The 23,389-nt window shown below is 38.1% G+C and overlaps 1 protein-coding gene across 2 annotated transcripts in view; it reads left to right on the forward strand.

Annotated features, from left to right (window-relative positions):
* PARP8 (poly(ADP-ribose) polymerase family member 8) overlaps positions 1–23,389 on the forward strand; it is a 124,113-nt gene that overhangs the window by 51,600 nt on the left and 49,124 nt on the right. For both annotated transcript variants that reach the window (XM_059833757.1, XM_059833756.1), the window contains exons 3-9: positions 2,959–2,996; positions 8,069–8,158; positions 9,480–9,550; positions 12,010–12,087; positions 16,658–16,752; positions 20,235–20,295; positions 21,347–21,437. In XM_059833757.1, coding sequence (XP_059689740.1) covers positions 2,959–2,996; positions 8,069–8,158; positions 9,480–9,550; positions 12,010–12,087; positions 16,658–16,752; positions 20,235–20,295; positions 21,347–21,437 — 524 coding nt within the window. The remainder of the gene's footprint in view (positions 1–2,958; positions 2,997–8,068; positions 8,159–9,479; positions 9,551–12,009; positions 12,088–16,657; positions 16,753–20,234; positions 20,296–21,346; positions 21,438–23,389) is intronic.

A 23,389-nucleotide genomic window follows, 5' to 3' on the forward strand; every position in this document is an offset into this window, starting at 1 on the left:
GGAACTAATAATGTAAGGAGTTCTAGATTAAACACACCCAGCATACTAAACTAATAGTTCTGCTGAGTCGAGTACTAAACTAAGTTTGTTCAGTTCCTAAACTGAGTTAGGAGTGTTTCTAATAAAAACTGCTGGTTTATTTTAACTGGAAGTAAATATCCCATTTTCATGCATTTTGTTCTTTAATCTTTTATACTTTCCTCTGAAAGTGGCAACTCAGGCTCATCAGATTCCATTACTATTTCCAAGATACTACCATTTAATTTTGGTTTGGCAGGCAGATTTTCTGTTAATGCTTTTCTGATGGAGTTGACATCAGATTTTGGTGGCAATTTTTTTTCTGTAAGGGGACTTTTTATTACTGGGATCACAGAACAATTTTATTTTACATTATTTTTACCTTTTTTTCCTCCTCTCTGATAATAGTCATTTTAGTAGGGAGACCACTGCTGGATTCAGTGGGCTCTGAGTCAGACCCTGAATTTGCTTACAGTCATTACACGATCTGGTTTGAGACTATTTCTAACCTGCTTCTTCATGAACCTTTTGATTTTAGTTCCATCTCACAAGACCGACAGTATATTTTTTTCTTATTAGTTTCCATTTAATGTCGCCACAGCTGCTCCTGCCACAGTTACCACATGATGAAGAAGAAGGAAGAGAAACACACTTTCATAGGGTTTCTGCACATAGGCACATAGAGTAATTATGGGGGAGGATGACCTGTGCAGACTACCTGGTCCATCTCCCACTCAAAGCAGACGTTAACTTCAAAGTCAAGTCCAGCTTCAAAGTTAGATTAGGTTGCTGAGGACCTTATCCAGTTGAGTTTTGAATATCTGCACTGATGGAAATTCTGTAACTTCTTCAGCCCCTGTTCTTGTTCTCAATATGAAGAACTTTTTTTTATACATACGTGGAATTTCACTGCTTTGCTGAAGTTTTTAAATTGGATTGAGATGCTTGCTGCAGTTTTTAAATTGGATTGAGATGATTTTTAAATTAGAATATGGAGTGAGTTCTAGAAAGATTCTTCTTTTCTTGGAATAAAAGTCCGCACTTGAATATAACCCCATGTAACAGTCAAACAAGCCCATACACAGCAATTCTGGAGGCAGCAGACAGGTTTGCAAGCAGCCAGTCTAAAAGAGTAAGACTGAAGTACATCTTTTGGTAGTAGAAGGAAGAAGTCAGCATTACAAACATATCTAGAAGATGGGTTTTCGTAAGAACAGGCCCTTAGTTAACTTCTTGGGGGTTTTTTTGGTGTTTGGTGTTGTTTTTTTTTTCTTTTGCACCACGGTGCAAAATTTTCCACACATGACTGCACTGAGATACAACATTTCCTTATTTTGGAATATTTCCTTATTTAAAATAATGATATTTTATGCCATGACAGATTAATTAGATTTAAATACCCCAGTCTTTAGGGAAAATGCTCCAAGATGAGGGGATACAGATGTTGCCTGTTCCAAAGTCTGAAAAATAATTAAAGGGGAAAAATTACAAAACGTTGCATTTACACAGTGGTGGGGTTTAATTCTGGCTTGACTGAGGCTATCCAGAGTTGTGTGGCTAAATCTTTTATCAGCTGTAATAACCACTTTCTGCTTCCATTTATGTGAATGTTTGCAGCTGTTGAAGAAACAGGCATCGTTGCCTCTTAGTCAAACAATACATAAAATAAATTACGCTAGAATAGATGATGTACAAAAACAGGTGACAGAGCTGTGCTGTAATAGATTGACTTACGGAAGAAAGTGAGGGACCTGCTTTTTCATATGGATTGCTTCCTACAGTCATTGGATTGTGGAAGTGGAGCTCATTTAATGGAAGGCCTTGAGAGAGAAAAAGAAAAAAATCATACATGGTTTTATTTTATAGCCTACATGGAAGTTGTATTCATGTAATTTAGAAAGATCCACTGAATCAACTTTCAGTGATGTACAATACATACCATTAAGAGCATTGTGCCATCCTGCCTTTGTTTGCTTAACTCACTACAGACATGAACACGTCATGTATTATTTAAATGTGTAAATTGACACATGCAATTTATAGGATTTAGAAGTGGAAAGAACATGGATTGTACAACAGAAAGCTTTCAGCATGCTGCAGAGTTGCATGTTTTTAATGCAAAATGAAGACACACATTAACCTTAAAAAAAATCAAAGGGACTTGGTGGGTGGTTAGATAACTGAGCAGACCATCATGCCCATTTGTCCTGCTCTTAGCAGTGAATTTAGTGAAGATCTCACTGGGTGGTAGGGAAAGCACATGTGGGCTGAGCTGGAGAACCAGGACAGTGTGTTTGTATGACCGTTCTCTGATGAAACAGGTTCAGGTAATCCATGCAGTGAAGCTACCCTTTAGTGCGACTGTGGCTCTTTCAAATTTGATTTGAACTCAGCTTGACAAAGAGGTAGAGGTATCAAATAAAATTGCCACAATTGTTATAAATATGGGGTTTTGATGAGAGGAAGGAGCCGAAGCCATCCAGAGCCTTTGGTGAGACTAACAGGAATGTACAGAAGTGCCCCAGACAGCAAGAAAGGCTTCCTACTAAGTCTTGAGTCAGCTCCAGAAACCAGATGCAGGGAAAGCTGGGCTTTTCTAGTTCTGGTGTTCAAACAGCAACTTTTTTTTTTTAAGCGTAAGTTCAGATATTGTGAAATGTTACTCTAAAGTGAATATAATGCAGTCTTGATATTCTTTTTAAGAAGGTTGAAATCAGGATGTGCCAATTTAGCAAAGTAAGCTTTCAAAATGGGCATAACGCTTTTTTTTTTTTCAGCTGAGCACTTCAAAAGCCATCAAAATAGCTGTTAACCTCTGTCCTGGAAACTGTCAGGAACCTATAAATAAACACAAAACAATACAGCAGCAGGAAAAAAATGTTATGCCAGCAGTTAATGTTGTTATTATTAATTCTGTTGTTTATTTTTTTCTTTTTACAGTGTATCCTATTCAGTGCATGTCTCTGAGGATTACCCAGGTACAGTGCAACATTCTTGTCCATGACATGTGTATGCATGTTACAGCAATTTGCTATATTGAGATGAGAATATCTGAAAGGGTGTTGATATCTTCCAGGTGCATCCTTGTGCTAATCATTTGCCATTAGTCAGATTACTTTCACAGTCATTTCTCCTTTTCAGGCGACGTTTATCAGCTGGGTCAGGGTGAGAAAACCTGGTTCACAAGCTTACAGAGACTGGAGCTTGTGATGCTTTCCGTGTCTGGAGCCAACAGTGATAGGAGTGAGAAAGCGCCCAACTCCTCTTTGGCATGGTAGATAAAGCTTGATCTTTCAAGAGGCTGAGCAGTCTGGCACGGGGCCAGCAAAGCACTTCTGCGTTAGACCTTAATGAGACTACTCACGTTCTTCAAGTTAAGTCTGTGGACTGTGCGTTGATGCTTCTAAGGGTCAGTTGGAGCCAAGGGTTTGTGCATGGGTATGTCTTTGGTAACGTAAGCTTGCAAAGCTGTTCCCAGCTGCTCAGTCCAGCCTCCCTTTCATACTCTGAGCTGGGTTGGCAAAAGCATTTGTGTAACTGTGCGGCCAATCTAGACAAGGGGAATTGTTCATATGAAAGACAATAGACAAGAGCAAAAGCAAGTTTTCAGCTAGCTTATTTCCCTAATTTCCTTCATAAAGAGACTGCCCAGAGACTTCAGGTGGCACAGAGGTTAGCAGGAGAGGGGAAGCAGGGATGAGGGCAGACAGGCGCTGTGCAAGTAAAGGTACATGGTAGTACTGTTGGATTGCACCACGTTGTGTATTTTGTGCCTGGGAATATTTAATAGTATAAGTACCATGAATGATATGAAACCCTCTGGCCTTTTTTGATCTTTATCCGTTAACATCTCTGTAATATTTCTAAAAGAAATATTTCTTCGTTTTTGTAGAATCTCTAAAGAAGTGAGGCTTTGATCTTCTTCACTGATAAGCAGTAGACTATGTTTGTTCAAAACACCAGAGTGTTTGAAGCAGACATAGAGAGAAATCAGCATCAGCGGTGATGCTAAATACAATGGATTACGTGAAAGAATGCTAACAACCTTTATGAGAGATACTTTTTTTAATCAGTAAAAACTGGAGGGAAAACTGCTGCTAATAATAATCTATTCAACATCTTGTAAGGGGAGAAACTGAGATTCATAAAATACACAGTCATACCAGTGATAAATTGATTTACTGATTACAACATTGATCTGACAATTAATGGAGGGGCAAATGGTTGAAAAAAATCTGCATCATACGTTATTAACGGTTTGTTTTATTAAACGTCAGTAATGGATTTATTCATGTATTAAGCTGTTACGAAGAACAAAACTTGATCCCTGGGAACCCCTAACTAAATGGCAAGCTGGAGTACTGAACCAGCAGTTACTCCCACAGCACATGAGATCTCATCTCCTGGCAAAATTCTGTCTGACAGACCTCAGACTTTCCTTATGGATGCTGTTTGTGGCATGCCCTGGTGGCCTACAGTCCTGAGTGACTTTGGTGGCTCTAAAATCTGATGAATATTCTCTGCCATCACCCCCTATATTTTAAAGCCAGATAGAATTTGAACATTTTACACTGTAGCTAACTTCATGAGGGGGGCGTAAACCAGCTGCACGTGTTTACTGATCAAGGCTTTGGAAGAGCTGATTTCATCTCAAGCTTTTGCAGGATCTGTGTTTGCTTTGTGCTGAAGACGTGTTTAGTGTGTTAGGAATGATAATGACTCTTTGCCATTTTACAGCTTTCATCCTAAAAATACTCGTTTTGACTTGGTGAGCCCTATTCTTTGTCTCCTCTTTATCCTAAACCCCTAACTTAACATTACTGCTGACTGTGGCTCTCTTCTCTGGCATGTATTTTAAGGGATGTTTCAGGGACATGTCAGGGTATGATGGTGTCAAGTCTGGGAAGCTCTGTGCTGATGTCCTCCTCAACTGGAAGATGATCTTCAAGTATTGCTGCTAGTTGATAGAGTTCAAAGCAACACGTGCTCATCAAATTAAATTTCTCACAGAATAAATTGTTACAGATCAAGGTTTAAGTCCATTAGTGCGTAGCTGTACTGAAGTTGTACCCTCTGGAGATTAAGAGTGTGTAATACACAGTGGGTCAAATTTGGAAATCTGAGAGAAGGCTGTCAGAGTTGATCATCAGATAAATTGCTGATACATGCAATAAATATATGAAAATAGAAGAGATTAAGTTACTATACAAATGATGTTCATTCAGCCAAAAGTGATACCACCATGAGTAAATTTTAGATACTAGAAGAGCTTCGGGTACTGCATATACTCTAGCTCCCTGCATTGCTGTAATGTATGCAGTGTCACCACTTTGGCACTGATAGCACTGTGTAGCTGTTGCTGAACTGCTTCATAAAGCATCAAAAGATTACAAACATCTGAGCATTAAATCATACCTATGGGAACCGTAATATGACATGACAACTTTGAACAATGGAAGGTGTTTGAAAGTTTCATAATTATGAGTGACAGCTAAAAATATGCTCACAAAGACACACTGAAGAACTTGATAGGAATAGTGTTGAGACAGTAATGTCTCAAAGTTATATATACACTGCTGAAATTGTGAAACTATCACTGAAAATTTTAGAGGCAGGTAATAACAGTTCCAGCAAAATATCTCTGTAACTATTTTCTGATAACATTGACACAACTGGGGAAAAATAATGCTCCTAAGGAGCAGTTACGGAATATAACATCAATGAGTAGACTGAAGTCCCATTAATATGAGAGGATCATGACTCCTGTGAGAACCATTACAGCAGCAAGCATTTTGCTAATGAATATATGTTTTGAGTGATATGTATTGGCTGCCATAAACTTGTAGACTTGTTCTAGTCTTTTATCCCAGTGATTTGGGGGTTACACACTTGTTAACAGAAACATCCTTTTCTTAGACCTCTCTAGATTGCAGCAGAGACAGAGAGAACCAGTTTGGCAGCAAGTAGGTTGCGGGACCCCTCCACTAGGTCCAGTCACTAGGTCCTCCGCTTAAGAGGAGAGGTGTTCAAACTGGATATTGAACAGAGCAAACCAAAACCAGTATCTTAATTTCAAGTTTCATTAGACTGATGGAAGGAAAGAAAAAAACCCTTATGGCTGCCAAATAGAAAAGGAAAAAAAAACTTGGCAGTGAAAATCATATTATCCAGCTGCCAAGAAAGAATGACAATGGGCATAAAAATATAATTAAAATCTATAAAACCTGTAATTGAGCAGTCCTTTTTTCCATATATGTATATCTTGGTAATTGTCTATTCTGTACAGCACATATTGTTGTTTTTCCTACTTTTTCATGCAGCATCACATTCTAGCACATGGATTTCCTTTCTCCCATCCTTATACATGGTGTTAGGCATATTTAGAGCCAAATGGTGGCCTCTGTTATTCCAGCTCATTAGACTCTATACCAGTGAGTTACACTCCCAAACCTGGGAAAGGAACGTGCCTGTGTTGTATATGCCCAGAGCCATCCAGCATGGTGAGGCTGACACTGAAATGATGACAGCAAGGTGGAGCACGCAAATAGAGGCAAGGCAGGGGTTCGTGGAGAGGGTGAGATGCAGCTGTCCTGCAGGCACAGTTCACAGCCTGTCATGCCGATAGACATCAGTGGGACAAGGAGTGAATGCTGGCAGATGGCTGGAGGAACCCCGTTTTATTCGCACGATGCTGTGGGTCTAAAACATATCCCTGTGCCAAGCACGTAGCTGAGCAGACACAGACTGAGCAGATGGAGCAGGTTGCTGTGCCCACTGGAGTGCAGAGCTCAGGGAAAACTGGTGTCAGCCTCCTGCAGCAATTGCCTGCACGCAATGTACGTATGTTGAGCTGAGCGCAGATCACTCAGATTACCTCATGGGACAGTGCAGGGGTGGAAGTAGGCAAAGGTGTGGGGTACTGTCAGACTTGGTAGATGTGTGTGAATGTGGCAGAAAGGCTGTTTCACAGGCAGTGGACTGGGAAAGCCCCACACGCCTGTCCACGTGCGGCAGTGCAGCTGCTAGTTTGCAAAGGCAGTGTGACACACCTGTACAAGAAAGGGGCAGCAGCATCGAGGCTTTGTCTTGGTACAGGTTGCTGAGAACCTCTGTAATACAAATGATAGTATTACTGAATTTGCTGCTCAATTAATGTTAACAACTTTAACATTTCACTGGAAACACTGTGGTCAAAGGCTTTGAGATTGCAGCAGTATGCTTAAAATTACATGTGAATTCATGCACTTTGCTGATGTGGGACCGGAGTGTTCGGAATTATGATAGAGCAAGTCCTTGTTTCAGTTCTCTTATTTGTCTCTTTATCTGTGATTATCTTATTTGTCAGCCTTTCTGCTCTAGACTGTAAGTTTCAACTCAGCCCAGATCAGTAGAATACAAGATATTATTACTTTCACAGGCAGTTCAGCAATTCATGCAAAATTACCTTCTGCAGATACTAGATAAAAACTTGCTGCTCCTTGTTTGTTGTTACTAAACATTTGGTTGGAAAGCAAAAAAAGAAACCAAACCAAAAAACCAACATACTCACCCCTCAGCCTAATCTCTGCATTTTGTAAGAAAATTTGGGATAGACTTTCCATATTCATATCCATGCCTAACATTTTTGTTAAGTGGGAGGATGTGGGGTTTTTTTCCCTGAATCAGGCACAAGAAAGGTTATCCACTGATTAGAAGATACTTCAAACAACACTTATGTAACTAGGCAAAATGAGGCACAGGTATTTTGCATAATGGGCTGTTAACACCCAGCTCTGAATGCAGCCTTCACTCTGCACAGCAGATCTAGCTTGAGTTTTAGTGTCAGGTGTAGCAAAAAGCATAGAACAAGTCTTCATTTTGGAAAAGGTTGGCTGAAATCCCCGTAAGCCTTGTGGGATGGTTCAGAGCAGTGCTTGGTGTGATTCACCAAAGCTGTGACATCAGACTCCAGGGTTTGCTTGTATAAAACTCGGGTGGGGAGGAAACTTGGTGGGAAGGGGCTGGCAGAGCATAACTGGACTTCACCATGTCAGGTGTTTTTCTTTTGTAGATAACACTTATGTTTCCAGTTCTGATAACGATGAAGATGTGTTAGTTACAACAGAGCCAATTCCAGTAATTTTCCACCAAATAGCTACAGGTAATCTTACGTCCCAAGTGTTTTATTGAGTTCATATTTTCTGAGGAAAGACAAGATGTTGCCTGCACTTAAAGGGAGATACGTTAATGTGTGCAGCTATACAGTTTGCTATTTTCTCACAGTCTTGCTGTAGTAAATTGTTCTACATTTCAGAATTAAAATAACTTCTTTTGGGGATCACCACAATTGTGTAGGCAGAATGTATTTTATTCTTTTAATGTCTTGCAGTCTGCGCTAAAGCAATTCTCCTTGAATACCTTTAAAGGTGCTTAATACTTCCCAATTATAAGTTTTGGTACTCACTTGCTTAAAACTTCACTAAATCTTCACCATTGGGGATGAAACAGTCTATAACTACCATTGCTTCTGGTGAATTATTTCAGGAAATTTCAAACAAAATGGTTCAGCTGTTTCACTAAATTAGACTGTATGAATAAAAACGTATTTTTTCCCAGTGATTTTGGGAACCTCTCATTTGAAATTATTTCCATACTTTCAAAAAGTATTTGATACATGAAAGGGTATGCTCTTCAGACATATAGGTGTATTTATACAATATATAATCAAGATTTGTGCATACTCCATAGAGACTTTTTAGATTTCAGCAGCCAAATTCCCTGATGATTTCAGGCTGCAGGAGAAACTGCGTAGAGCAGTCTTGATTCTGGCAGTTCTTCAGATAGGAACACTTGACTTTGCAGTCTTTTTATTATTATTACAATGCCTTAGGGCTTTTTTTGCGTAACACAGAATTACTCTGAATTCCATTGGAAAACCAATATGATGCTCAGTCTCTGATCTCATTTATACTGATGTAAATCAAGAATAATTTTACTGAAGTCGTGCAGTGGCAACCAAACAAAATCTGGCCATTATAGTCAGAAGTTTAAGATAAATTTTACTTGCAAATATTTCTGTAATTTAAAAAGAAATAAAGCCTGTCATTTAAAATAGTATAAAAACCTATATTTTGTATAGAAGATGATCTGATTTAATTTTGCTGAGGGGTTTTGATTTTTTGTTCTTTTATGAAGTATACAAAATTAATGAATGACACTAAATTGTAAATCACAGATTGGGAAAAACAAATCTCCTAGATGGACCAGCTGAGTTTCATTTCACAGTTTAAAATATGAGTCTTCTGAGACATAGGGGCTTCTTAATTTTAGACTGTTTTATTGTAAACTCTTTGATGCTTTTCATATCTGTAACTTTTTGTTCCTTATTTGTTCTGCTACTGCAACTAAGTATTTCAAGTCTTCATATGCAAAATTATTTCACACTTTTCACAGATGTTCCCTATTTTTCCTTTTCTTTTAAGAATTAAGAAAAACCAGTGATGTCAACTATTGCTTATCCATAAAATCAAAATTACAGAGGGAGAATGGAGAGGTATGTATTTCTTGTATGCATATCTTAGCAGAAGTTATTTTAGGAAACAACAGAAAATAATAAAATACGAATGTTTACCATAGATTTCCTATCAAATGTGTGCTTACGCAAACTGTACATGTTTTCATGTTTTAGAAGATGAGCGTGGTTTTCTGGGTTTCATACATGGATTAACCAGTGAATCACTTAGTTGGGATAGGGATGCTCCCATCCTAGGAAATACGTTTTTGATGTTTATTTAAATTTTTGTTCAACAGTGGTATAGACCCTGTCTTCCCTAAAAATACAGCTCTCCTGGAGGAGTAGATCATGATGCCATTACCTTTTAACCTACTCTTGCAGATAGGACCACATCCCATTTATTAGCTCACTGCTTCTTCGTGTGACCTACAGCAGCCCCACTGGAGGCTCTAGATCTCTGCATGACTCTATTTACCATAAGTAGTGTCTGGAGCATTAAGGCCTTCCAGTCACGGTTATTTGTGCTGTACCTCTGGCATGGGTCCCTGATCAGTCTCACCGAGACACTAACTCAAGAAAGAAGTGGCACTAATGTGAAGTCAACAGGCCTTGACAATGTTATGGGCTCAAAAGAAAGTACCACATAGGCTCCTACGCAAGCAAGAAATTGAGCATTGTATCAAGAATTCAGGTGCTTTACTGAAAGACTTCCTTTGGTAAGGGTGGTTGCTGAGTTTCTTGATGACTCCTTTTTAGACTCCCATCTGTATTTGATCCTGGAAAGGGGAGATAAGCATGCCCAGATAAGCTAATGTGTATGGTTGGTTTTTTCAGTAGATGAAACCTGATTTGATGTAAAAAGCTGCACTGGAAATACTTTGCTTCTGCTGCCTCATCATTGTATTCAGTGCTTGGTAAACATCAGAAGAATGCACGTGTAGGAAGAATTTACCCATTTGATTAAAAGCCTGAGATATAGTTAGCTTCTATGGGACAGAGTTTGAGCTTTTTTTTTGTTTTTAATTGAACAAGGTACTTAAATATGAAAAGTACTGAAAAAAACCCCTTTGAAAAAAATTTGTTACACTGACCATTTCTGTTAGCTAGACAGTTAGAGGTTTGCTTAGGGTATGATGGGTTTGTCACTATTCTAATGTGAGAGTTTCATTTCTCTTTGGTTTGTGTTGAATTTTGGTTCAGTTGAGTTCTGTTTTAACACAGACTTCCCCTTGAGCTAAGGTTATTATAAAACAAAGAAGACTAAGAAGTCACTTTGTTTCTTTTCAGTGATGTAGAAGCAGAAATTATTTTTATGCCTTGTCATAGAAAATTGCTGTGAAATTGGCTGAAATACAATTTTTGTTCTATGTATACATACAGAGAATAGAGCAGGAATTTAGAGGGAAAGGTAGGGAAATAGGATTAGAATGTCTGACCATAGACATTGGTGATAAGGGTATATTTGAAATTTATGAATATATGGGATTTAGGTGTAACTTCTGTTCTTTGATTGATACGTATGATCTCAATTCCATTATGGCAGTTCTGTGCAGGACATAAACACAAAATAAGCAGTAAGGACATCATATTTAGGTTGAAGTGAAGAATTATGATTTTAACAGGTGTTCTTTAGGGGATCCTTGTCAGCATAGGGCCTAGAAATAACACATGGATTGTGGGAAACAAGAATTAATATCTTCAAGCAATTACATAATTATAAGTAAAGGTTCCATTGGTGGGAAGCAGAATATAACACTTCAGCTCATGCTGAGTTGCAGTCTGTACCAGGATCAGTTCTATTTACTTGAGTGCAATTATTCACAGAGCAGCCTATTTAGAGCAGGTTTTACTTGGGTAAGCATATTACTTTCTAATCCTTAATTTTCAAAGTCTCAGAACAGAGCTAGTTAGAAAATTAAGTTTGAACTTTTCTGACAACAGGCTGGTACTTCTGTTAAAAATAGTAATTAAACAGCAATGTGTCAGTTTTTCACAGAAAGGAACTTAAGAGATCCCATACTCTGACTTGAATTATTTCCTTAAACTATTAGAACTGATTTACCAGAACAAAGTAAATTAAAATTTTATTAGGACACTGAAACACCAAATGAATTAAGTCCAGGACCTGTCTTGGTAGGTAAATTATGCTTTGTTTAGCAAAAGCACAGAGTGAAGTGTCCCCACACAGTCTACTGAATTCCTCCGTTCCTTAAAATATCACACTGTGTCTCTAGCCAGACAAGGTATTATTTCTTCAACGTATATTCAGGGTATTTTGTAAAATGTACCCAGTTAGTAGGTGCTTGTTTTGTTTGGTATTTCATTATTCTTAAAACAGGCTCTTAGTAGTCTTCTGGAAAAATGATACTAAAAGATCTCTTAATAAAGGGTGCTATGAGCTTATTTGTAAAAACATAATTCCCGTACTTATAATTAGAGCTATAAATGCAAGATAAGCATATCGCTTGTATCATTGTTAACTTTCCTTTTCCATTAAGGAGTCACGGCACAACAGCACAGTTGAAGAAGACTCTGAAGGAGATAATGATTCTGAGGAATTTTATTATGGAGGACAGGTAATGGAGGAAATTTTTGCACAAGTTTCAAGAAATTAATATTTGAAAGCTTCTGTTGTTCATTCCATTATAAACTTGTGATAATAATTAATTTCTTATGTTTATTCAACATCAAATAGAATGCCGTGTGTATATATACATAGTATTTTATCGCAGAGATACTGAATATGTTATACTGTAAAGTTATATAAAATTTTAAATAAGACTAGTTTGTTTACATTTGCAAAGCTGTAAGAATAGAAAAAGCAAGTACTCTTCAGAACGTTTGAAAATAGAAGCCAGTTGCTTACTTCCAGGAAATAGATATTTGCTCTTTAAAGCTTATGCCATTATTGATACAAATGGGAAGTCAGGCTGGATCCAAATCTGCTTCCTTCTGGAGGATTGCCATTTTGTAAAGTCAAGAGCACTGCAATTTAAAGGTAAAAATGGTTATTACAAAACAATTTTGATCTAGGCAATAGTCCATTCTTTTTCTGAGCTCTACAGTTAAATTCACCTTGAAAAATGCTGCATATTTTTAGATGAATATACTGCTCTGTTTCTTTCCTTCTTCTTCCCTCAGCAGAATTAGTTATTATTACATTCTCCCATGTACTGAGAAATAAAATCTCTTCATCTCTTTTCTTTTTGCAATGTCGATAGAGCGCTTCATGCTGCTAGTCTCTTTATTCAGATTTTTCTTATCTTTTTAGTCTAACTATTGCCCCAGAGGAATCATTCCTCACTTATGTTATTAGAACTGTTTATTTTGATGAACATTTTAATGCACTGCGGTTGCTGTTTATGAAAGTTGTCACTGCATCAGCCTTGAGGCTGAAGCCATCCGTGCCCAGGGTGCGCAGAGCCGAGGCTGCAGGAGCATGCCAGCAGTGCCAGCCGGTTGGGATGGTGCAGAGAGCGTGGGATGCTGATGAGCAGGACATCGACGAGCCTCCTCTCCTGCCGGGCCAACAGCGTGCTGGGGTTTGAACACAAAATACATGTTGAGGTGCTTTGCTCTAAAAAAAAAGCACGCCCCTAAAAAGCTATTAAAAGTGATACTGAAACTGGAACTGAAAGAATGTATTTTCAGTGTCAGAAATAACTGACATGGGGTATTAACTCTTGTTCACTTTAGAAATGACTGCAGGAATTGCCCCTCTTCAGCTGCCGACTCCTGCAGCCCCACGGAGCGCTGGGGAGGACCATGTACACGTACTTCAGTACAAAGAGTGATGTCTTGTTTTAATCTGCCTGAGAGGAAAAATCTTCTCATTTTGCCCTGTAGTGATGAGTTGTGTGTACTGGCTCCATTTTTCAACTCTGCAGAAAGGGCAGTAACCTCAAGGTGAAGGAAAAGGCAGCAAACAGCTGGGAATGCTTATTTCTTGAACAAGCGCGAATACATTTGGTAAAGGATGCCTGCCAGTGCCCAGATGAATGAATAAATATTAACGCTGCCTGTGAGATCTGAACACAGAGAGCAGTGCATCATTTTGCAGCATGTAAAAGAGCTGTGTAATAGGCAGTACTGGTTAGAATTTAGTTGCCTTATATTTGAAGTGGAAACTACATTATATTTCATTGTCATTTTTTAAGGTAATACATCTAATTGAAGGAATTATAACTGGCAAAAAAAAATACAATTAGATCAGCAACAAAAATAAAATGTCAGATGATTGCGAATGTCTTGAGTATGGAATATTCAAAAAGCAAAATAAGGAGAACAAACAAAAAAAGACATCATAGAAAGTACATTTAACGAGAGAGAAAAAAGGAAATTTTGAATTTAAAATTTCACTCTCAAAAAGACAAAATTCTAAAGAAGACCTGTAGCATTAAAGAAAATATTGAGGACTTCTTAGAAAATAAGTAGGAAATCAGGTAATGACCAAAGTCCCTTGAGAGATAAAAAGAACAGTCCTTTTTCAATTAAAGTGATTGTAAGAGTTATTCAGTGAGGACCAGGTGTATTAGAAAGACAAAATAGTTGACTGTATATGTGGGGAACAAGCAAGGCAAGCTGCTTCATTTGAGACGTGTGTGCTATACCCACAAAGAAAGGGGGCAAAAATACTGACTTTAGCAACTAGAGGGAATAGATGCCAGTATAATTGTGTGCAATACAGTTGGGAAAAGTGGAGGTCGGGGATAATTCATAACAGTTCTAAGTGGTTACAGCTGGAAAGACAACAGAGCAGCTGATAATGAAACAAGGACCATGGAAGATGGGGAATGGCATTTGATGGGCAGTGAAAACAAGATACGACCTTTTGGTCATAAATTAAATGTTTGTATCTGCTTCCTAGGCACCTGCTTGTAATCCTCCCTAAGGATTTAATGGATAAATACTTTAAAGTAGCTAAGTGATTCAATAGCCTAAGTACTGTTGATTTTCAGTGGGATTTAGGTTTGTAAATCACTTAATCTCCTTTAAAAATGCTACCTTTTGTCATTATGTGGGACAAAATAATCTGAATCACGTCTCAGATTAAAAACTGAGATTTTCTAAACACAGACCCTTCAGACACAGCAAAGTTATCAGATTTTTTAGCTTTTATATTCACTTTCTGTGAGACTCTTTGTTAATTCTTGCTTTTAATCTCTATCTTTTACATTTGCAAACAAGAACGGGAGATTGAAACAGTAATACTACTGCCTTTGGTGCTCTCTTTCTCCTTCTCTCTTGTGTTTCAGTTACAGGACAATTGCAAATGCAGATATACAAAACTCTGGCAGTCTCCTCTGCGTACATCAGCATGTCTGTGGCCCTAATTCAGGGGTGGAAGATACCATGCTGTGGTCTTATAGTTTGCCAGAACACTGCTTTGTTTCCTTTTTGGTTCATAACCTGTTACCACCAGAAAATAGATTGGAGAAAGCATGATGTTGAGCAGTTCAATGTTCTACGTAGTGTTCCTTCTGGATTTTACTATTATTGATACAGAAGACTGATTTAAAAAATGTAGTTTAGGACCAACAAAGATGGTGGGTGCACCACAGCTACTATTTGTGAAATGATTGCTGTGCTCTCTTCGGAAGCAGAACAGCAATTATTTAGGCATCTTTAAGGAATTCATCTTTGAGTAATGACTATGTAAAAAGGATTGGTTTTCTCCTAGCTAAAGTGAAAAAAAAAAAATTGTAATAAAGGTTTTCTTCCCATGCTCTCTACTTGGAAAATTGTTCTGATATGCCTGTCCAAACAAGGGAGGGATACTTGGCTTATACCCTTCCGGTCATGAATGTCATTGATATCTCTGACAAACAGATGCCCATGCTAGGCTGATGAGTTCTGTGCCTTATATTTGAAGAATTCTAAGTCTAATCAAATTATTCTTTGCTAATTTTCACATGTAAAAAGTGATCAGCTGATTATTATTTTAGTTCTATTGAAATTTAATTAGATTGAAAAGTATATCTCCAGATACCAGAGCTGAAAGCGTCACAGCACTGGTCTCCTACAGATTTGGATGTACAAGCGGAAGTAACAGTACTGCAGTTAGATACAGTTCTGCAAGCGCAAGAATTCTCTGCAGGAATTCCTGTATAAGGACGTACATATATATGTCTAAAGGGATAAATTACAGTCTTGTGTTTTGTTCCCTGAATTTGTCAAAGGTACAAGCCAAATACCACTCTCCTTTCTGAATCTGTCCAAATCTAAGGAGTTCATTGACTTTTGTGTAATTACTGTCATTCTAATTGTTGTAAAAACATAGAATTAGGTTCACACAGTCAGGAGCATACTGCTTAATGAGAAAGTAGTAATAGACTGTGAATAGATTGTTACAAGCCCAAAGAGGTATTTTGGTCCTTGTAGAAGATAGGAGGATATTAACCATTTTGACTTCACACAGTCTAACCAAACCAGCTCACAGGTTTTGCTTGATAGTGTAAGCACTAACATAACTGTTTCCATTTTTCATGTAGAGTTTTAAAAAAAATGGGGATGATGTCTAAATACATGTTTCTTTACACCTTCTCTGGTAAAACACTTAAAATGGTAAAGTGTTGGTTTGGTTTTTTTGGATCTGCTATCATTGCATTGGTGGATAGAATACAGCCAATGGGTAAACTGAAAATGCAATTTAGATGTGGAGACAGTTGGTATATAGAAGAGTTTCATGCTTCTCTTGTTGAACCCAAGCCATTCTGTATCTAATACATATCAGAGTGCAACAACAAGCAAGAGGGAGCAAATCTTTGTCCTCTAGTGGTTGGACTGGGATGATGTGACTTGGGAGATCTGGTTCTTCTCCTACTTAACAGTTTTAAAATGCACAAGTGTCCCAAAACCCCAGGGCAAGACAGGACAGAGGGATGAGTCCTTGCAGCTTCTCTTCCCGCAAACAGGAGTGGGACCCTCAAAAAATTTCAATGCAGAGGAGCCTGCTTTGCAAATCTCATCGTTTAGCAGAGCTAGACCACCTCAATGCTTCAGCTTATCACACAGTCTCCTTTCTGAGTGTGGCATTAAGGAATCTTTATGCAGCCTATTTTGCAGGGGGAACTTTCAAGAGCCTAGGTCAGGTGCCAATAATGAAATAAATAAGAACTCCCAGGGTATTTTTTTTTCCCCCGGTAGGTTAGCTATGATGGAGAACTTCACAAGCACCCTCAGCTGGAGGCTGATTTGACAGCAGTGAGAGAGATCTATGGACCTAATGCAGTATCTCTCAGGTATGTCATTGACTTTTCTGTATTGTGGAACCTTTAACGTTTTGAAGATTGAGTTCCATGTGGACCTTCCCTCACTGCCAAAGCACAAGTATCTTCTGGTGATTTCTGCATATTATGTGGCAAAAGGAAGGAGCACTGCTGGCTAGTAATAATGCTGGTTTTGTCTTCTCTTTCTTTTGTTGTTAAGTACTGATACAACTGGCTGTGCTGAGAAGCAGCCCTGGAAGCCTGTTCTAAAACATCGTTGTCTTTTGCAGTTCAGTCAGAATTTGATCAGGCTGTTGTATTTTGTTGAAAATTACTATTCAGCATTACTCTAAACCCTTGTTAAACTCCTTTTCTGTCATATTCTGTCTTTTGCCCTGGAGGTGAACAAGAGAAATGATAAGAGATTTAGTAAATGTTTTCCCTAGGGAAAGATTGAAGGAATTGGATTTGTCTAGTCTTGGAAAAAAGGAGAATGAGAAGACATAATAACAGTTGTTCTTAAAAAAAGCTGTTTGTAGATAGGAGGAGCGATCAAATGTTCTCTATTGTCATCATGAGAGAGACAATAAGAAACTAGCTGTGTTAGCAACAAACAAGAATTTGATTAGATTTTAGGAAAGCTTTTTAATTGTGGGAATCTAAAGTATCCTACACAGGGAAGCGGTAGAACCTCAGCCAGAGGTGGATTGCAAAGCATAATTACACAAAAATTCTGTTGGGCATATATAGGAATGCATGATTCTGCCATAGGGCATAGCTGTATGATATTTTTAATACGCCTCAGGTCTTTTATAGCTTCATTTCCGTCTATGCAGTTTTAATAATTTCGCAGAAATAACTGGTAGGCGAGATGTAACAGACCTGTCAGATGTATCACAAAGAAAATATCAAACTTGTCATACAAACCAAGTAATAAAATACAGAGAAGATAATAACCTTAAGCATACATATATTGCAAGTAACAATTCCCATTAACCTCTAAACAATAAGCTCTGTTATTTTTGTCTAAGAAGAGAGAGCACGTCTACAACTATGGCGTACTATACCTGTTCAAATTAAGTGGAAATTTCATTACATTTCAAGGACCCATTAAATCCAAATAGTTGTATATGGGTTTAGGAAATGAATGTGATAAATGTTTAGTTGCCAAACTGATAACTCTGAAATTGAGAAAACTTTGATAATAGGCTCCCTAAGCTCCTAAAATTGAAACATTATATGTAACCTTTCAAAAATTTTAATGCATCTAATTTATTGAATCAACTGTTTCATTGGAAGCATTGTGATCTCCTTGAGCTCGCTGTAGTAGAAATTGGCATCTGTGGCTGCTTTTGGCACATGGAAAACTTTCAAGCTTCTTCCACTCTGTTGGAGTTGAAAATACTCATAATATCTTGGAAATGACAAACACAGCATTAAGCATTCAGTTTCATCCTTCTCCTGCAGCTCCACTTCTCTGTGGAGAGAGAAGTCTGTGTGACAGTGACACCCACTAAGACACATATTTTCTAGGCAGTTGACCCTCTTTTAGTAGTCTCTTGCTGTCACAGGGTCAACTGTACATATAAAAGTGCAATTCCTATACCTTCATGCATTTCACCACTGCCATCTGAAATCTGACCACCAAAGCCATGAGAAAGACCTCTGGACCAACTGATCCAAACTCTTCAGTATCTATTTATATTGCTTAGGCATAGATGGACAGAGGACCTCTGGGAGCGCCAAAATCAAGATGTGTTCATGAAGCCATTGTTGGCAGCAGATCATAAGCTGCAGACGCTGGAAGAAAACATGATTTCTTCCCACCTTTCAGCTTGGGGAAGTAAAACTAGAGTCATCATCATGTGTCTAAAATCTATTTTCTAGAATGGTAATGGAGTGGGGGCAAAGGGTTTTCAGTGAGTATGGAAATTCCACAGTTATCACTTACTTTTATCTTATCCTTTCTTCCACTAATACGTCTTTGTTTTGTTAGTTGAACTATGTTTCTGTTTAATTCATAAAATTGTTCTTGTTCACAGCCTTTTGAATCTCAGTTATGTAAGTAACACCAGGCTGCATTCATAAATGTTACTTAAGAGTTCATAACAATCTGTTCTTTGGATCTTCTGGAAAATTAACAAAAAAATCTAAGGTCACTGTTGTGTATGATAGTGGCTAAGCCATTCAGTAGGTGGAGAATTTCACTGTTTCAAAGCCAGCTCTTCAATGAGCTGTAGGAGGTCAGCAAGCACCTGTACATGTAGCTCTGGGTGAGCAGACTGGAGCAGCTGTCAGGGTGTCTGGGAAGCCTCCAGGTAACACAGCCCTGGCCAGCCATTTGCCTGTCCTATGTGTGCCATGTGTGGATGCGTCTTATCTAGAGAGATACTTTGGATTTGCCCTTAGCAGAGAGAACCAATGGTGGAAGCTGTTCCCTCCACCAAACTTCACAAGAGGTCAAGGCATTTCCAGCGTGAGCTAGGTCCTACCATGGGCTGACAGGCTGTGTTGGTAGGAAATAGTTATATTCACAAAAATATTTTTATATTTCAAAATTACCTTATCAACTTACTTATGTACAGCTGCTACTGTGCACTGTCTCAGTCTAGTTTAATAGACAAGCGTGGAAGTCACTGTGAGAACAAGCATATAAATGCATTGTAAAAAAAACCCCTAGTGACTAAAAGCTAATCTGTGAAAAATTGAGAGGGATTGCATGTTTACAGTGTTGTCCACTGAAGTAATTTAAATGAAAAGTAAAGCAATTTTTTATTTAGGTGTATGAATGAGTATTTTCTAGCTCTGTTCTTCAGAAGTCTTCAAGTATGTTGGGGGAGGGCAATCAGAATGAGTCAGAAAATAAGAGACAGAAAAGTCACACTTTAAATGTAAGATTTGAGATGGCAATGAAACGCCTATGAGCATAAGTTAAATCTGAACCTTGGGGATTCCAGCAATACTACACATAACAGATAAAATAAGGTAACTATTGCCTTGAGCACATTACAGGGAAATCGTTATGTTTTGACAAACAAATGCTTGAATGTGTGAAGCAATCCCACAGGTATAAGACGCCACCCTCTAGGCTATGTTGTATTTGTCTTCAGTGATTTATCTCAAGCCTCCTCTTAGGTTACTGGCTGTTAACCTGAAATACTTTTGAAAATTAACCAAGGTTTTCTTTTGTCATAAATAGGAGCAGCATGTGACCATTATTGTTTTCTTGTGCAATATGGGAGACAAAAATACATAGCAGCAATGGAGAGAGAATTTGAGGGAATTAGTAGAAAAAAAGATTTAGCCTGTTTAAGGAAGAACCCCTGAAAGGAAGTTTCAGTGCAGCAGACAGTCACACACTGAAAATATTGATCCAATCTATGTAAATGTGTGTTTTATAACCATTCTGATTTTACAGACAAGATTATCCTTTATAAAATCTACCCTGTTATAACTACTGCTGGGCTGAGGACTGTCTTAAAGAGCTCTAATGTAATGTAATTCTTTCCTTTCAGGGAATATGGAGCCATTGATGATGTAGATATTGATCTGCATATTGATGTTAGCTTTCTTGATGTAAGTAATCTAATCACAGAATTACATAATGAACATTAATACCCATTTAATTCTGCTACACATCAGACTTTGTAGACAACTACTGAGACTTTTCTTAACAAGTGGCTGTCACATTATTGAATGCTACTCAGTTGAAAGTTTTCCTTTTCCTTTTATGATCACATTGTTAAAATGCTTTGTAGGCTTTCACTTACTGCATGTGTATTTCCTTTCAATCATGTTTTGTGAATGGTAAATGTTTTAACTGATATAAATGAAATACATTTCTTTTTTTGCTATCCTAGACATTAGTTAGGTGAAAGCACTTCATAGAGTCCTGGAGGGAAGAAGACCTTGGCTGGAGCTCTCCTGTGTGTTTCTCAACATCTGCAGCTGATTAGGGAGAGGATTGAGTGGCAAAGGAGACACAGGACAGTGGTGCTGTCGACTGGCAGCATGGCTTCTGTGATAGTTATGCTGTCATTAACTCCACACTTCCTCACCTCATCTGTGCAGTAACTTCCTGTCCTCTAGATAGAGAATAAAGATTAGTGCTTTTAGGGGCTTCATTAGCTTCTGCACAGATATGTCATATTCTCAGGTCAGCACGGCTCCTAAGATAGTTGTTCTTGGGCTTTTCTAAAAATTAAGAAAATCTGGTAATACCTTGAATTATTTTAATCAGTCTTAAGGAGCAAAAGTTTCCTTTGCCCTGTGTTACGGTATGAGTTTCCCTTCCATCTTTATTTGCTCCTTTGCTTCTCAGCTTTGAAGCAGTATCTCTTGATAGATGGGAATGTGTCTGCCTGCACTGTAGATGTAGTGTTGTGTATAAACCTGTACTCAGTTTAAATGAGCATGCTTAACAACTGGAAGCAGTCTAACACTGCTCTTAGGGGCATCAGCAGGCAATAGTTTGTCATAAGTCTCAAGTTTAAAGTTGAAGTAGGTATTCCACAACTGGGTAAATTGATGGATGGACTTTATAACAACCCTAAGGTAGACTGACAAAATGCAGCAGTTCCTCATGATGGCTAATGGTGTCTGTTGTTTTCTTTTTATCTTGAACTAGGAAGAGATTGCTGTGGCTTGGGATGTAATTCGCACAGAGCCTATAATAGTGCGATTGCACTGTTCACTTACACAGTACTTAAACGGTCCAGGTTAGTCACCTGCGTATTCTTCATGTGCCTTGTATGGTGTCTACGTCTAAGCGATGTACTAGGTGATGGATACTCATTCCCTGCCAAATCTTTGACCCTGCATGTGCTTAGGTCTACTGCTGAGAGTAGTCCTACTGGTTTGAAATTATGCTTGCATATATTTGCATGGCTAGGCCATGGGCATCTAACGTGGGCATCTAATTTAAACTTTCGTAGGTTGATTTTTGGAACTTGTTTTCCTGATATCTTTTGAAATGCAACTGCTTCCCCTAGGAACCAGGGTTAAGGAATAAAGATCTACAGTTTCTAGTATGTGATTTTCCTGATTTTGGAAATCAGGGGTCATCTGCACAGATGAGATATCCCTGATAAGGTATACACACACAGACCTGTGCAGCACATTAATATGCCCTTTTTCACGTACCTTTGAAGAATTGGGCCATGATAATTTTCCTTTCAGCTTCTGATTTCTACATGCCTGTGTGAACTCTGGGAATCTTTAGATTTGAATGACTTACTAAGTGAGTAAAGCTTCCTCATGAGAGTAAAAATGGTCAAACTCCTGAAGAATCAAGTGATTTTGAAGATTTGGAAACATTCATATGCAAGAGTCAACTTCACATATATTTTTACAGCGGGAAGTCAGAACTAAGTTGTAATTTGGATCATAACTAGCCCAGCTTTGGAGGCTTCCAGTGTGAGCTGTCAGTTCAGGCTTGTATCTGTGGGAGAATTCTGCCTCTGGAAAATGAATAGATATTTCCAGTCATAACATGTTTAGCAAAATCCGTCCCAATGAGCTATTTTTATAGGGTATGTTGCCTGCCGATGCTAACTATAAGCTATATTCTGTTCATTCAAATAGCATTTCATTACATAAATTTTTTTTTTTTTTGCTTGACTTTGATCTTTTTATCTGTATTTTATTGCTTTGATCTTTTTTGTAAATATGCAGGTCTTAAAATATGTATTTGCCATGGCAGGTAGCAGTGTTAGTATTCAGAATATTTCTATCAAAATTTAATTTAAAAAATAAAAAAGTGCAACAAATAAGAGAAGAGGAAGCGTGAAGAGCAGCATGCAGTAAGAAATGATCTAGTGAAATGTGAAGTAACAACAAGATATATTCTGCACCATTGGCAAGGTTAAAATGGGAAACTTACTTCCCAGTCCTGCAGCTGACTGATTGTGGGAGTGCCTGAGTACCAAGAAAGGCAAGATCAGGGCCAGAGGCAAGTGCTTTGCTGATACTGGTTTTATGAGCTCAGCTGCTGTTGCAGCCGTGTCTCTTTATTTACCAGAAAAGGAAAATGAGGTCCACCATCTTTTGTGTTAACAAGACCTTTTCTTTGTGAATTCCTCTTCCCCCTTAAATATGTTGGTTTGAGACTACTAGGCCATAACTTTATGCTACATCTTTTTCTCCTAGAGTACTTTCTGTTGATTGATGAAAAAAACAGAAATGCAGTATACTCTAAAGCACTATGGGGGTGTATTCGTACCACGTGGTAGCTGTGTAATATCCCGATTTTAGATAGTCATTCTTCTAGTTAATAGCTTGTGTCATTGTTGTACTTGTAGGCAGTTTCTCCCATGTGCCTTAGATGAGGATGAATCAGCCTTGGGAGGTACCGGGCTGTCTCCTCTGGCTGTAGAGCTTAGACAACAATTGTAGTCTAGATGTCAGATTTTAAGATTGCTGATCCAGGTATGATGATTCTCATTGAAAATATTCCCCCTCTACCATGTGTCCTAAATTTGACAAACTAAAGGCATTGCTACCCCTAATCAAATCATTCATCCCTGCTGAAAAGATCATCAGCTTGTCTTTAAAAGATGACATTATATTTGAATAATATTAGAGAAAGGGTATCTACAGGGCTTTCAACTAAGTGAAATTGGATGGCCAGGCTAGATATATTGTATTTTATTTTAAAATTTAATTTATTAAA

Source organism: Gavia stellata, chromosome Z, assembly GCF_030936135.1.
Source record: "Gavia stellata isolate bGavSte3 chromosome Z, bGavSte3.hap2, whole genome shotgun sequence".
Taxonomy (NCBI): Eukaryota; Metazoa; Chordata; class Aves; order Gaviiformes; family Gaviidae; genus Gavia; species Gavia stellata.